The sequence below is a fragment of the Oreochromis aureus genome, linkage group 15, assembly GCF_013358895.1.
Source record: "Oreochromis aureus strain Israel breed Guangdong linkage group 15, ZZ_aureus, whole genome shotgun sequence".
Classification (NCBI taxonomy): Eukaryota; Metazoa; Chordata; class Actinopteri; order Cichliformes; family Cichlidae; genus Oreochromis; species Oreochromis aureus.
This window is the reverse complement of record NC_052956.1, coordinates 23,300,455-23,315,800: the sequence shown is the minus strand read 5'-3', so window position 1 is coordinate 23,315,800 and position 15,346 is coordinate 23,300,455. Positions and strand designations below refer to the sequence as shown.

General features: G+C 40.9%; 1 protein-coding gene across 3 annotated transcripts; it reads left to right on the top strand.

The window, feature by feature from the left end:
- The first annotated feature begins 886 nt into the window (after positions 1-886).
- rnaseh1 (ribonuclease H1) lies at positions 887-6,231 on the top strand. Of its 3 annotated transcripts, none has more exons than XM_031751621.2 (9): positions 887-1,131; positions 1,272-1,373; positions 2,351-2,475; positions 2,751-2,945; positions 3,113-3,212; positions 3,323-3,377; positions 4,048-4,132; positions 4,253-4,377; positions 5,900-6,231. In XM_031751621.2, the coding sequence occupies exons 2-9, from the start codon at positions 1,309-1,311 to the stop codon at positions 5,984-5,986; spliced, it is 837 nt and encodes a 278-aa protein (XP_031607481.1). In that variant the 5' UTR covers positions 887-1,131; positions 1,272-1,308; the 3' UTR covers positions 5,987-6,231. The 3 variants fall into 3 exon arrangements, with proteins under 3 accessions (XP_031607481.1, XP_031607480.1, XP_031607479.1); XM_031751620.2 differs by having other exon boundaries at positions 887-1,177; XM_031751619.2 differs by having other exon boundaries at positions 887-1,373.
- Positions 6,232-15,346: the final 9,115 nt, after the last annotated feature.

Genomic DNA, 15,346 nt, shown 5'->3' with positions numbered 1-15,346 from the left:
ACTATTAGCTATTCAGTGGGTAGAAGACATGAGGCCATTACATGCAGTCATTTGTTCAGATTCTAGTTCATCATTGGTCAGTCTACAGCATGACCAATGATGCTGTAGACTGACCAATGACTGACCTTCTGCTCTTCAGAAGGTAGAGCAGATGTTTTAGCAGAAGTTCAGCAAACACTTTTCCGAATATACACGATGGGACTTACAGTTGTTTTTTTATGGATTCCGGCGCACTATGGAGTAAGGGCAAATGAAAGGACAGATAGAGTTGCAAAGGAGGCCACAAAACATGGGGTGGTTGACATGGCTGTTAGCTTTGGCCAAGCAGAGATAAACAGTATTGTAAGGCAAGAAATGAGGAAAAGATGGCAAAAACAGTGGGAGGAAGAAAGGAAGGGACAATGGCTGGGAGGAATGAGAACCACAAGACAGACTAGGAGAGAGGAGGTGATCATATCAAGAATGAGATTTGGACATACTGGCTTGAACACTACATTATTTATGATAGGGAAACATAATACCGAGAAATGTGATTACTGTGGGGTAGAGGAAACTATAGAACATGTCATATTGCATTGTCAGAAGTATCAGGTCGAGAGGAGACAATTGATCCAAAACCTCAGTAACATAAAAATTAAACCGGATCTTATTGATTTATTGCAAAAGGAATCGGGAAGTAAAAGTTATCAGGCCTTATTTCAGTTTCTAAGAGAGAGGAAACTGTTTGGAAGGATTTGAGGGGTTTTTTTTTGTGTGTGTGTGTGTGTGTGTGTGTGTTTTGTTTTTTTGAGCGACGTTCCAGACCACACTTCATACCAGTTGGTGGCGGTAATGCACCTTTCAGTTGTTTGCCAACCGCCAATAAAAATGTAGAAGAAGAAGAAGAACTATCGCGTGAGTTTAGTAGAAAACAGTCGGGGAAGCTACAGACAGTTGATTGCACTGCTTTTAATTTTGTTTACTGCAGCATTTTCAGATAGGGATATACAGCTAATGAAGAAACTAAGATGACTGCAAGACTTATCAGACTGATGTTATATATTTAAGGAATACTTTTTTGGGCTTTTTTCGGGGGTTTAGCTTTCCCGGACATCTGTACACCTGGCTGCTGATTTGGTCCCATATTTCAAGGTTTTATGTCAAATCACGCCTTGACTACTCAAATTTATTGACATTTGTATGTGTCTGAGTTAATATCACGATGCTAGCCACCTTCGTTACCCTGTGGTGTGTTGGCAGACAGTGATGTTTAGGCTGACTGGTCTTTTCAGAGTTGCATGCAGGACCTTTTGTAGCGCTGCTGACGACATGGCGAAAGGGAAGTTTTTCTACGCAGTTAGGAAAGGACACAAAACGGGAGTCTACACTTCATGGTGAGACTGGACACACCTCAATGCCTGCACACTGGTTTTTAATAAAAATCAACGTTATTGGCTATTCAAAGTGCATGTTCTTTCAGTGAGAGTGAGTGGATGCCAGCTTCCGTTCAGATACACGAAGATCTATTTTTCTCCTTGAGCTACAGTAAAACAACCCACCGGGTTTAAGATCATATCAATGTTTCCCTGTCAGTACATCCCACCCTTTAATTCGGCATGGAAGCAGAACATACACTACTTCGTTTTCACGTTTTTCAGGTGGTTAACCTTCAGACAGTTAAATGTATTTCCGCCATTAATGTGGCTAATTTGTGAGTAGGATGGGGCTAAAATGGATTTGTTCTAACAAAACTAGAAATGTAGTGTGTCTTTGGTTTGTCATTATTACAAATAAATACAAATAAAATAAACAACACGCCAGGACCAGACCAGTGAAACTCCACCTTCTGTTAGTGTACAGAAGTTTAACTACACATTTAAAATTTGAGAAAAGAAACTTTGGACCCATTGTTACAAGAATGGAACATTTCTGTTATTGTTTTTCTGTTACTTAATTAGTTTCATGTACCGTAAATGGTAGGAAACAGTCAAAAGTTAAAACACAGTTAAAGTCATCCTCCAAAGCTGTCCAGTGGGCCGGATTGGAGTCTGCCCTATATATTTTCTCTCTTTTCAGACCATTTTGAATGCTGGAAATTCATAAATCAGTAGTTTCTGAAATATTCAGGCCGGTGTGTCTGTCACCAACAATCTCTGCCATGTTCAATTTCACTTAAATTCTCTTTCTTCCTCATTCCAGTGGCTCAGTTTGAACTTCAGTGGGTCATCTTGACCATGTCTATGTGCCTGAATAGATTGAGTTGCAGTTGAAAAGGTGTATCATTAAAGTGTCCGGAGGAGAGAAAGAAGACATCTCAAAATTTTAATTCTTCTGATTTTTTACTTTTTATTTTTATTTTTTTGTCATTTAGGGACGAGTGTAAGAGCCAAGTGGACAAATTTCCATCTGCCTCCTTTAAGAAGTTTGCCTCAGAGCGAGATGCCTGGGCGTTCGTCAGAGGGATCGAGCCTTCTGCAGTTCCAGACGTGAAGAAAGGTGAATATTTTCTAATTTTATACTCTTCAAATACATACTCGAGAATCTATAATTAATTGGAGCTGGGATTGAGGCTGAACTTGGAGCATCTTGGCACTGAAATGCCCGTTAGTTTGGATTCCAAGAATATGTTAACCCAGCTACTGTGTCTGATGGGGATGGTAATACAGCATGCAGGTCTGGATTCACACAAAGCTCACAGGTGATTTTAAGTGGAGAATCAGGTACTTGCTGCACACTGTTCTTGATGAACTTTTTGTGTTTGTGGCTTTCAGTAACTCAGAGCGTGGAGTCTGATGTCACTCTGCTTCCTAAACGAGGCCCGGAGCCGCTCGAGTACATCCCTCTTGGCAAAAAGAGATGTCACTCGGAGGAGGCGGTGGGGCACCAGCCCAAACGAGTCAAGCCATCAGAAAACTCGACATCACAAAACCCGTCATCAGAGAGCTCGGACGGATTCACGTACATGGGTGAGATGTGCAAGATTTAATATTAGAGCTTAACTCCATTCAACATGATGTTATGGGTATAAAATCATGTTATTTACTACATACAGAAATATTTAAATGTAAAATGTAGAAAATGGAAGCAATAAAACTTGAACTCCAGTCTGAGCTGTTCTGCGTTCTCCGTACAGGTGACGCTGTGGTCGTTTACACTGATGGCTGCTGCTCAGGAAACGGACAGAGCGGAGCGCGGGCCGGCATCGGGGTCTACTGGGGATGCAACAACCCGCTGTGAGAATATGTGCACGTGTTACAACAAGCGTGTTTTAAACAGTTCCTAAAATCTTAATTGCATAAATGGACCCATCGGTTTCTCACATTTGTTGCCTCTGGCTTTATAGAAATGTTGCAGAGAGGCTGCAGGGAAGGCAGACCAACCAGCGTGCAGAGATACAAGTAAGATTTACACCTCAGCATGAGAGTTTGTCTTAAAAGTGCAGTTTAAAGCTCAGTGTTAACTCTGCAGGTCTGCACTTAAACAGTACTTTTTTTATTTTTAACACTAACACGGGTTGATTTCCATTCTGTCGCTTTAGAACCTTTTTAAAGGGACCACCATGATAGCCTTTTTTCCTTTTGTGAGATGTTGTGTAGAGAGAAATAAAAGAAGAGCACTTCAGTTTCCCAGCTATTTTTGTGCTTTAATATATTTTAATGGGAAGTATGTTTTTTGTGTGTCAGGTAAAATCTACCTGACATTACTGATAGTGTTATAAAACTGCACGTTAGTGTGCTAGGGTTAAAGAGAGGAGAGGCTGCGGCACTTTCAACCAATTTAAATTACTGAGGACCAACATGTAAAGAGGCTTATTAAATGGTACAGCAAATACAAAGAAGCGCCACCTGCTGGTCATAGTTGGAACAAAACTAAAAATGGTGCCACGAGAATGAAGCTTTTAAACTCACCTTCTGAAAAGTTTCCTGAAGGAGCAGATACGTAAATGTACCTATTTATTGGAAAGAATAGCAAGATGCAGGCCTGTAAATGTCTGTTTGTTATTTTATGCTCGGATTTTCCTCTATAAGCTTTAAAGCATAACTAACATCTCTGCTCTCGCTGCAACAGGCGGCCTGCAGAGCACTGGAACAGGCCAAACAGAATAACATCAAGAAGCTGGTTTTATACACCGACAGCAAGTTTACGATAAACGGTGAGTCACAAACTCGAGTCACGCTGCGGTCATGTTGCATTACCACTCAGATTCCAGCTTTTGAATTTCCCGCTGAATGGGTAAAGGTTTTTTTTTTTTTTTTTTTTTTTCTTCATGCAGGTGTGACCAGCTGGGTGAAGAACTGGAAGCTGAACGGCTGGAGGTTGAAATCTGGAGGTCAGATTACCAACAAAGATGACTTTATGAAACTGGACAGGCTGAATGGACAGGTGGAGGTGGTCTGGGTAAGTATCAGCGTTTCTTTAGATTCATGCAGGTCAGAAGTAAACAATGTTTTTACATTTACTGCAGGATGAGTCTTTATTGCAGTCAACCGCCCCCTGCTGGGGAGGTGATAAATCTGTCCGTGGCCTGAAAAATGGCCACATGGGGGCACCGAAGGATCAATACAGTCAGAGTAAGCAGCTGAACAGGTTTCCTCAGGGGCTAAAACTGTATATATGAAAGGGACAGTTTCAGTGGATTACTTGGATTAAGATGATTATATTTTGTTTTTCTTATATTGTAAGTTTTCTGAAATGTTATGCTTTTGATAAGGAGATGAAGTGTTACATACCCAAATAATTTTCCAGTTTCAAACATCTTCAAAAAAGAAAAATCTGAGCATTCGGCTGAAGACAGGTTCAGCGTTCCTGTTTCATTTTGTTTGCACGTTAGATTCATAATTCAGAAAATATCGTCTAAATATTTATTCTTTTAATCAGCTCTGAATGATAAAGATTTTAAATGATAGTAACTCACTGGTTTGTTAATAAGACTAAGTGTTCAACAAGTACACATTTTATACTAAAATATGCTAATGTTTCTTTCATTAGTACTAATTAAATGTGCTAATTTGCATAAATGTTGAATAAACAACAACATTTTATTCAGACTAGTCCCACAAATGTGTAAAAGGTTCCTGCACTGCCTCACCTTTTTCTGTGCTTTTTCTGTCATTTTTTTTTTTTTAACCAAAGCATTTTTATTCCTCCTCTTGCTGCTGGATCATCGGGGTTTTTATTTTAATTGTACAAAGTCAGGCTAACACAAAGCTGACTGTTACTTATTTTCTAATTCAATTATTCGAATGCTTAAAAATGTAAGATATATGTTAAAATACAGGAATGCCAGAAAGATATTACGAAAGTGTTTAGATTTATCGTGAGGGAAGAATTCAACCCCCTCAGTCCAAATTAGGCCCAAAAAATGTGAATCTTTAGGGCTTTTGAAGGTGAAGCCAGAGAAATTTGGAAATTGGAAAATGTAACTTAAAATGATGAGCTCATTATTAAATTCTTTCTCTTCACTCCTGGTAGATTTTTTTGATGTGGTGTACAAACAGAAATTAATATTTCCAGGTAGTATGATGTGGGAACGGTGTAACAAGTTCAAGTTAAAAGTAACAGTCAGAGGAAAGCAGCAGCAGTATTGTTAATGCCTTATCTGATGGATCAACTGGTAATGGTAAAAACAGCCTTTTTGAAGCTTGTATGTATCAGGATGTAATTTAAAATCTTCTGATCATTTGCAGGTCTTAATGATTTAAATACAACATGTGATAAGGACACCATGATTTAGCAGCAATAATTTGAAGTAATCATTTACTGTGACTGCATTACAGACCACAGTACTAAACAGTCTTAGTACTGCATAGTACAGTCATATGCAATCATTTGTTTAATGCTCAGTAAGCTTCCAAGTGATTGTTTATTAGTTGTTGTCTTCATGTTTTCATACTTGTCTTCCGTTCTGGTCCTCCTCCAGATGCACATTCCAGGTCACGCCGGCTACAGAGGCAACGAGGAGGCCGACAGGCTGTCGAGAGAAGGAGCGGCGAAGCCTCTGCAGTAGAAAAAGACGAGCACCTTTAAATAAATCTGCTGCAGGACTGTTTAATGCTCTTTTTTTGGTTCTTTAGCTGTGAAACAAACCTTTCAAATAAATTTGAGAGGTTTGTGTTTCTTGTTGTGTCAGTTGTGACTGTACTGAAGCTTGAAGGTTGGAGAGAGTCTACATGCTCATCTTTTTTTTTCCTTTTTTTGTGTTAAATGTAAATTTTGATTTGTTTTGGGTCTGAATAAAGATTTTAAGTTTCACCTGTTGTTTCATGTGAAGTAGCAGGAAGTGAGAAGACAGTTCTTGTGTCTAAGAAGCAGAGAGAAGTTGAGGAAATCATGTTTAGTTTATTCTGTCTCGTTGTAATGCCCGCAGCCCTCCAGCAGGAGGCGCTCCAGGTCATCATTGGAACACAGACAAAGGGCTCATGAGGATTTGGGGTTTATTTAAGGATCTCCTCGCGTGCTGATTGACACATTTTGATGAACGTCGTCCCAAACACGCCGGTGCTTGGGGAATATTGTTTTCAAATCACATGTAAGTAAAGTTTATTACAGTGAAACTGAAATGAGAACGAAGGCGTTTGAGATCAGTGTCTGAATCCAGAAAATCCTTTTGCTCTGTCACAAAATTAAACTGGGAGATGTCTACTCCCAGTCTGACAAACCAGTAATCATTATCACATTATACAATATTAACTCTCCTTATGGGCAGCTTATCAGAGTAATCCTTGTTTCCTGGACTGAAGATGTACATTTATTTCAGTTTTCTAAAATAAAGTTTTATTGTGAAAAACACCTTCACTACACTAGCAGCAGGTAAATTCCCCTCAGAGGAAACTCTGACATACTGCTGAGGGCAAACACGAAACCTCCCAGAGACTGAAAGAGACATGGCGCATTAACAAGTTTAGTTTATTTAAAAAAGGACACGCTAATTAAATTGAACACTTCAGTCATGCAGGCTCAGTTTTTATAAAGGGTAAAAGAAAAGCAAAGATGAGGAAGACAAAAGAACATCATTGATAGAAGCATAATAAAGAACATTAAAGGCCACTTATAAAGCTCACAAGCACAAAAACACATGAACCCGATTACAAGGACATATAAGACAGTGTTTATCTTTAAAGACTTGGACACTGCCTCCATGCAGAGACGGGCATCACCTTTCAAAACAATTGAGCCGTTACTGTAAAAGAAACAGGAATCCTAAACAGGAGCATAAATAATGAAAGGAAGACATCTGTAGAACTAACAGCTGACAAGGAGGAAGGACAGCCCCCCCCCCACACACACACACACTTTATTGCTTAAAATGTACGTCCTCAGTTAATCTCCTCACTTCTTAGCCTTCCTGTAGTCCACCAGAGAGGAGCAGAGGAGTCAAAGCAACAGGCATTTAACTTAATGAGGCATCCTTCTTTCAGAGCCACATTTTAAACCACCTAAGTAGCCCAACTAAATCTTTATGTCTCAGATGGAGCAACAGTTTTTCGAAGGGATAAATATAAGCTAAATAATCAAAAATCTCCAAGGCACTCTCTTTTTATATGAAATTATATTTCCTTAATCTCATGGTATCATTATATTCAACATAAAACTCTGACTCGTTTAGACACACACGCACACACACCTGGGAGAAAACAGACTCCATGAACACACCGACTATTTTCCAGCTGGTGCTCTACCAGTAGGAAACTTCCATTTAGGTGAGAGTGGAAAATTCCACAAGGAAAACCCCACCAATAGGAGGAGTCTTCAATAAATCAACCAAAATGAATCAAATTCAATCCAAATCAGATGAGAAAAACATCACACAGATAACATAAATGTTATAACAAAGATATAAAATCTTAGTCCTCATTTACTGTAAGTTGGGATATTCAGTAGTTTCCTTTTGGTTAAGATGCCTTTTTCTTCAAGTTGATGTTTATATTATGAAAGTCCAGGTAGTGCTTGGAGGTAATTAATGTTACCTGTGCCTATAGGATATTTTATATTCCCAAATAAAACAGTGATTTAACTAAACGTGTGCTGCTTAAAGAGTTCAGCCGTGCTGTGGCATATTTTTATACTTAAAGGTAACCTCCCCCTCTGAGGATACACCTGTGCCTCCTTGATTATATCTCCTCCATCCTCCAGATGCTTTTTAACAATTGAGACGCACTGAGACTGATTTACGTGTCATAAGCAGGAGAACGGTGCAGACTAGGAGCCACAAATTAGAAAAATGAGAAAGGCGACTGGACACAATGGAAGCTAACAAGGGCAGGGGAGAAAATCAAGGGAGAGAAACCTGACACAGGTAGAAACAATCAGGAAATCAAAGCGGCGAAGACAGGAAGTCAAGCCGCTGGAGATAAACAAGCACAAAGCAATTAAAATGAAAAGAGGGACCAAAAAACAACAAGGAGAGCCTTGAGATGAATGTCTCTGTGAACTGAAGCTATAAACAAAATGTAACTGACTGGATCATTTTTTTTAAAATGTTTGACTCTGCATTTAGTACATATGTCTTTTTATATTTTTATTACTTAACTTGGCAGGAGCTACATATAGTTATATTAACCAATTATAAAGTGCTAATCTGAGGCTGCACTGGGTTAGATTTCAGTTTCCAATATTTCCATTCCAGCGTGCAGTCTCTTTAATATGCCGCGTTGTTGTATGCATCACTGCTGATAGGTTAACTCTTCATACACGCTCACAGAATGAGATTGAAGTACCTAAAACTACTATGTCGTTACCACAGTGAAAGGTTGTGCACTTGTGTCCCTTAAATTGATGTAGTCCTTTCGATATTTGGCGTAAGCACCCTTTAAACTCTTAACATCGATGATGACCGCTAAGCCGGCAAGTAAACCCAGAGCTCCGCAGAGCTTCGAATCACACAAGAAGCACCTCAGAATCGGAGGATTTACCCATGCACCCAGTCTTTTATTTTGAAAGTTGACCAGCATGTCCTGTGTCAGGCTTCCCGGCCTCCTCATCTGGTCTGTGCAGCCCGACAAGCCTAAAAAAAAGGACACGGCTATATTTTAAGTGAAGCTCAGTGAATCAGATGCTTAAAATATTCCTTGTGGAATGACAAACATTGTCTTGAGGAGGTGACAGCATTGGAGCTGGAACGTGATCCAGCATGTGGGATGTTCTCGTGATAACCCTTTGCAATCAGAACATGGAATTCATTATTTATTTAAATTGTGCTTCCAAATATTAGCAATCAGTGGGCAAAAAATTGATATTTTAACTGACACACCTCAAAAAATAATGAAATTCTTTCCAAATGAGTCCTGTTTCATTTTCTTTAAGACCTGGGCTTAGGTTTGTGACCTCACAGGGTTCAAAATGACACTTAGTTGCAGTTGGCAGCCATGTTGTTTTGAACATTTTGGAAAACCCATCTGAATGTCTTCTTTTTCTCCATGAGGCCTAAACCTTCTGCCTTGTTTTTCTTTTCATGGCTGAAGTTAGTTCCTCATCTGCAGCTGCTTCAGAAGGAATTCAGAGCCAATCAGATGCCTCCCTGATATTACTGGATAATAAATGGAAACATCTTGTAGGCCCAAAACTTCTGCACACACTGAGAAAAGCTTTGTTTCTCCAACACGGAGAAAGAGGAATTAGACTCATTTGTCCTTCCTCCTCCTCCTCCTCCATTCTCCTGCAGCCTTTCGATTGGTCGGTGTCGATGTTGGAAACAGGACGGAGGCTCTGGGTCTCTCGCTCTGACCTCGACCGCTGCCTTCCGGCAAGCGTGGGGCACCGCGACCCCGCCAGAGGCAGCCCAGTCTGAAAGAGAGTGCCTCTGAGGGTCAAAGGTCACCCCGCAGCAGCTTCACCTCCTCGTTGGCTGAGACTCGTTAGCACTCCTCCTCAACACATACATGCCTCCTTAGCAGAATGAGCTCTGGCATCGTTCCGCCGCTGCCCTGCTGGAGGGGAGGAAGACCAAACAAACTGCAAAGAAACTTAACTAACCAGACATTAGAAACATCCTGCTCACACTTCAGCTGGAGGTTTTGTCAATTTTTAGATCATCTGCTCTAAAATAAACCACAATGTTCTGCCGGGGTTGCAGAACTCTCTGACACCGCAAACCGTCTGACACTGAGCGGGGGATGTTCGCTGAAGTGCTCGCAGTGCTGACGGGGAGAAAAGAAAACTTCACGCAGGCGTTCAGCCGCTTGACAGGAAATCAACCTGGCCTACGCCGCTGCGTTAGCCAAGTCGCTCCAGTCCAAGTAAAGTCTCACGAAGTTTGAGGCTTCGGAGTTAAGGTCCTGCTTTCAGTCGTGTGCAGGTTGAAGAGGCTGCACCAAAGTTCCTTAGAGGTTAAAGCTAAAGTGTCTCACATGGTGCTACACAGAGCTTTGCACACCCGCATCTAGATGTTATAGCTCTACTCTGTCAGCAGGGGCAGTGTTGAGAAGATTTTCAATAACTGGCAATGTGGGCTGCTCGTGTCCATCTTCGTCCTGTTGCTGGTCCTTCAGCCACAGCTGACTTCTTTCCACTGAAATGAAACACAGTGTTGGAAACAAGTGAAACTCTACTGCAGCAGCTGTCTGTGCTCCTCATGCAAGTTTTTTTGATCTTTTATTTAGCACCTCTTCCTCTTCGTGGTGAGCTCCGATGTGGTTCTTCTTCCCTGTTCTGGTAAACCTTTTAACCAGTCAGCAGTCTACCAAAGCAGAGCTACATGCTGTTGGCTTTTTGGAGGACTCTGTGCTAGTTGAATTCCTATGATCCTTCCCTCCATGTAGCTGCAGAGCTACGAAAAATGGACACTAGTGCAGGACCAATAATTGCAATGTTTATCCTTAAGTCACTGAAGTCATGTCTTTGAGTCCATAAACACCGGGGTGTTTTCATATGTGAGCATCTGTGCTGCTGCTTAGCACTGGACACTTAATGGGCATGTCACAGTATGTGCTCTCCCTCTGCTACCACTGTGCAAACAACTGGCCGTGTCTCAGTATGCGTACTTGTGTGTACTTGTGTTCTCGTGGACTTGTGATACGTCATCAGTCGCAGACCAAGTACTGTTCAAATTTAAAGTACGCTCAAAATTCCCAGATGTGTTCTCGCTCCTGTTTTATTGAGCATGCATCAGTGGAGACTTATGTGGACTTGGTGCAGCCAAATATCCCAGAATGCATGAGCTGCTGTACCTCCCGCTCTTTTCTAGAATCCGACGCTTGCCTGGATTCACAGACAGTGAATGGGAGATATGCACATTATGCTGTGGCTCATTTACACACTGGTTTATGACATTAGTGAGAGGGGCCTGGCACTCCCAACTCGTCATTTTCAACATGCATGGTTTGTGTTCTGGAAGGTAAGTCGATCTTGGTGCATCAGCCTGAGCGCTTAAAGACTGAGTCAACTCTATATTTCTATAGCACATTTAAAATAACCTCAGCTGACCAAATTTTACTCATGCTATAAAATCACTAAATCAACAATAGAAATGCAGTAAAACACACAATAGAACATACATTTAAATGATCATTTTCTATTATATTCTGCTAATCCAGAAACAAATGCCATCGAGACTAAGTAGGTTTTTGCGAGTGTTTTGAAAATCACTGAGTGTCTGGGCAGCTCTTCTATGAAAAATTAGGGATGGACCCGGGAACATCCAAGAGCAGTTGGTTCATAGGTCCAAACAGGAAGCAAACCGCAGGATGAGAGCATGCCAGAGCCTCATATCTGAGTTAGTGAAGCCGTGGTAAGTCTGAGCTCATGTCAGGTGTAGCTGCTGTCATCCTCTGAGGTATTGTCAGAAATATCTGGGGTCGTATCACTGGTTGCGGGTCTGATCACGGCTGAGCTCATGAGCCAGGCTCCTGCTCTGAAATGATTTCTTCCCCATCTCTCCAGTCACTGGCGCTTCCTTTTTCATCAGGCATGAGGCAGAAGTGTAGCTCAGCACGGCATCAGCGGCGATCGGGGCACAGAAGGAGTCACAACCAAAGATGGTGAGATGTGAAGTGGCATCTGTTTCCATGACAGTTGTCTGTGTCCAGCTCCCTCCACAGGAAGAAAATCCAATCCAGGGTAATTTTGAGGTGACTGGGGAATATTTCTCGAGGTTAACTGAGCTCCTTGTGTCTGTTTTTGTTACCCTCAGTGATAACATACCACCCCCACATACCATATATACATACCATATATATTGTCCCCTTATAAGGGAGGTTTTCACTACCTCAGTGGGGGGTCAGACCCACCGCACATCCTGATCCCTATAATTCAAATCTTGTGGTCAATGTTTCTTAAAGATTTTTGTGGTTTTTATTGACTCCTCTGGTTTCCTAAGAGGAAGGCATTGGCCAAAATCTCTCTCTGATTTGTTAAATAATTTGCTCCCATCGGGACCTGATTTTTTATTTCTTTTTTCGCTTTAACAAATCAAGCAAAGAGGCAGCTGCTCAGATTTTCCTCTCTGGGTAAATTTGTGCTAATCAATGAAATCAGAAAATACTCGAGGTCAAAACCCCGCCAGCTCTCAGCTCATTAAGAAGCTAACACATTTATCTTTAAAAATAAAATCTCAATTTGTTCCCTTGAGCTGATGTTAATCAGTCATGCTGACATCAGCTTAATTCCAACTCTGGGCTCACAAATTTGAAGCATAGTATGCAAATGTATGTAGTCTGACCCTTTCGTCGTTGTGGCCATATGACCATGTGATGGTATTTCCTGGCAACAAAGGATACAAAGACTACATTTCTCTGCTTTTAACGCTTGGATGGATGAATCTGTTGGTCAGCCAGGTCACTGAACGCACCGACAGCCTCAGTCGGACTCTCTGTCTGATCAATTTTTCCTTCATACCCACCAATCAGTGGATCAGCTATTTGCAGTTTGGCAGGTTCCTGTCATCCGGGGCTTCATTATCTCGTCTCCCTGCTGATTTGCATCGTGGACAGAAACGTATGAATCAATCTGTGCCCTCGTGGAAAGTTTGGCAGGCTCAGCGCCCCTGCAGCCATCTCGGCGTTTGTAAAGTTTCACTCCAAAATGAGATTTCAAGCATTTCAAAATTATGACGCCCACTCTGATTAAAAAAAAAAAAGAAGAACCCAGATTCTGCCATGAAAGTAAAACTCATTATGGAAATACATTGAACTTATTGACTATTCATGGGATTTGCCTGCAAACGACGGGAAGTTTCCAGAAGGGTGTCTGTGGTTTTTGAGATCCACAGAGGTAAATTTGTCATAAGTAATTATTTGTTTGGGTGAGTGTATTACAGTCTGTGTTATTCCAGGAAAAAATATAGAGAGTAAAGTTACAGTAAATATCAGACTCTAATTTACCTGTAAGTGTCCTCTTCTGCATTTTTCTAATGCAACACAATTATAACAATTAAAGGAAATCTTTATTTTGTATTGATCTGTGGCACAGGTGAGTGGTGGTTGACTCTCTTTTGCCTGTTCAGCAGGTGCGAATGTGAACGTCTCTGTGTGTGTGTCAGACTGGTACCCTGACCTGAAATATTTGTTAAGAAAATGGATGAATGGGTTATTTTGTGTAGATAAAAAAATAAAGATGCCATGCGCATTATGATGGCCTCGAGGTTTCAAAATGCAAGAACAAAAAGAAAAGAACAAATTTTGGAAAAAACATTTCAGAGAACACAAACAAAATTGTGTGAAAGACAGTAACCAAACCTAAAATACTAATTTCTTATGGCTGTTTTATATTTGAATTAATGTAATCAGTTGCATCAAGATGCTTTGCATGCTTTATATTGGAGCTGTGGTAAAGATCCCACAGTAATGCAGATAAATCATCGTGTTTCTCTCAATGTTTCCTAGTTTTTTCTGCAGTTTTGGAGGAGGTATTGCACCACTGAGGGAGGCTGCTGCCATCTAGATGTGCTGTTGCCATGAAGGTCTTACATTCACATGAAAGCCAGGATCCGAAGCTGACCAGCAAAACCATGTATTGTAATGAGATCGTCAGTGTTAATCGCTTCATCTCCCAGCGGTTTCAATCGATCGGCTGTACATTTGTGTGTTTTTTAAGGTTTCACATCCTCAAAATGAAATAATATGCATGTAGCTGAGAACCACAGTCTGAATAAAGAAATCAGACAGTATGAAGAGACGGACTATTGTGAAGGAAACTCCACTTTAATATAAAGAAATCCCTCAAGAAGTGAATAAGGACAAAATGCTCTTTTTAATATTTTTACATGCACCGACAAAACTGCTTATAAATGATTGAGTGAATACTGCAAGTCATCTCTGAGGGTACTACAACGTCTCCACGCTCTTATACTGATCAGGCTGTGCTTGTGGCCGAGGTCCAGCAAAAGACAACAACACTTGTTCCCTACTCACTCGTGGGTCCCTTAACAGACTCATCATTCTTGCCTGGACACATGAACACTATCAGAGCCTCACAATCAATCAACACCATTAACATCATTAGGTTGCCATGACCTGGCCATGATAATATCTCTACCAGAACTTTCCTAACTCTTCTGATTATGAGATCTTGCTATTGGACATTTTAACAGGTCAAAGTAGGAAACTCACTGGTGTAAATAATAAAATTAATGATGACTGATTTGCATTTAACATGCTGAACTGCAGGTCCAGTGTCAAACTTCAGGCTCCAGACTGTAAAACGTCAAAAACATATGCAACATAAACTTAGGCAGGTAATCAGGACTGTGTAGGCTGCAGTGATAATAATGCCCACTGATTCAGTTCCTCTGTTGTTTATGTTTATGCTATGTCCTCCAGAGCACAGTCGGGATAACTCCTGAAGGACTCAACTGGATTTTCTTCTTTGCTGGAATCCTCCAGATTTGGTTTTGCACAGTTTACTTTCATCTTTGGATTTAATTCTTTTCTTTTTGTTTCCCCCCACAGTGGCATGACTTTACTTTTGACAACCATCAAACTGTGATCTTCTCACCTTTTTAGACTTTTAGACACCATGAGGTCATTTCAACAGTCATCTTTGAAACTTTCTCACTGTGCAGCATGAGACTGCTGTTTCAGAGCTGCGACCAAACACATCACCGCTATGCTTTCACGCTGGTCATCTTTTATCTTGGACATACAAAAATTGCACACTATACACTGGACATCATGCCAAAGTCCGCCTTAGAGCCAGGAAACAGCTTTGTTACAGGACGAAGGTGAAAGGTGATTCAATCACTTTGGTCAATTTAAAGATTCAGTGACATTTTTCCAAAAACTTAAATCCTAATTTCCAAACACTCAGTGTATGTTCAGCGCACTGTGCACTTGCAGGGCTGCCAGGCCTGTGTGACTAAACCAGCCAAATACCCAGAATTGTTTTCGGGAGGGAGCATTTCAGCATATTGTGTGTGCTTAGCCATGTTAGTGTG

Excerpts from the sequence above, each read along its gene's own strand:
- rnaseh1 (XM_031751619.2), top strand. The coding sequence starts at position 1,246 with ATGTTTAGGCTGACTGGTCTTTTCAGAGTTGCATGCAGGACCTTTTGT. Across the intron at positions 2,476-2,750 it reads AGTTCCAGACGTGAAGAAAG|TAACTCAGAGCGTGGAGTCT; the intron begins GTGAATATTTTC and ends TGTGGCTTTCAG. Across the intron at positions 3,378-4,047 it reads ACCAGCGTGCAGAGATACAA|GCGGCCTGCAGAGCACTGGA; the intron begins GTAAGATTTACA and ends TCGCTGCAACAG.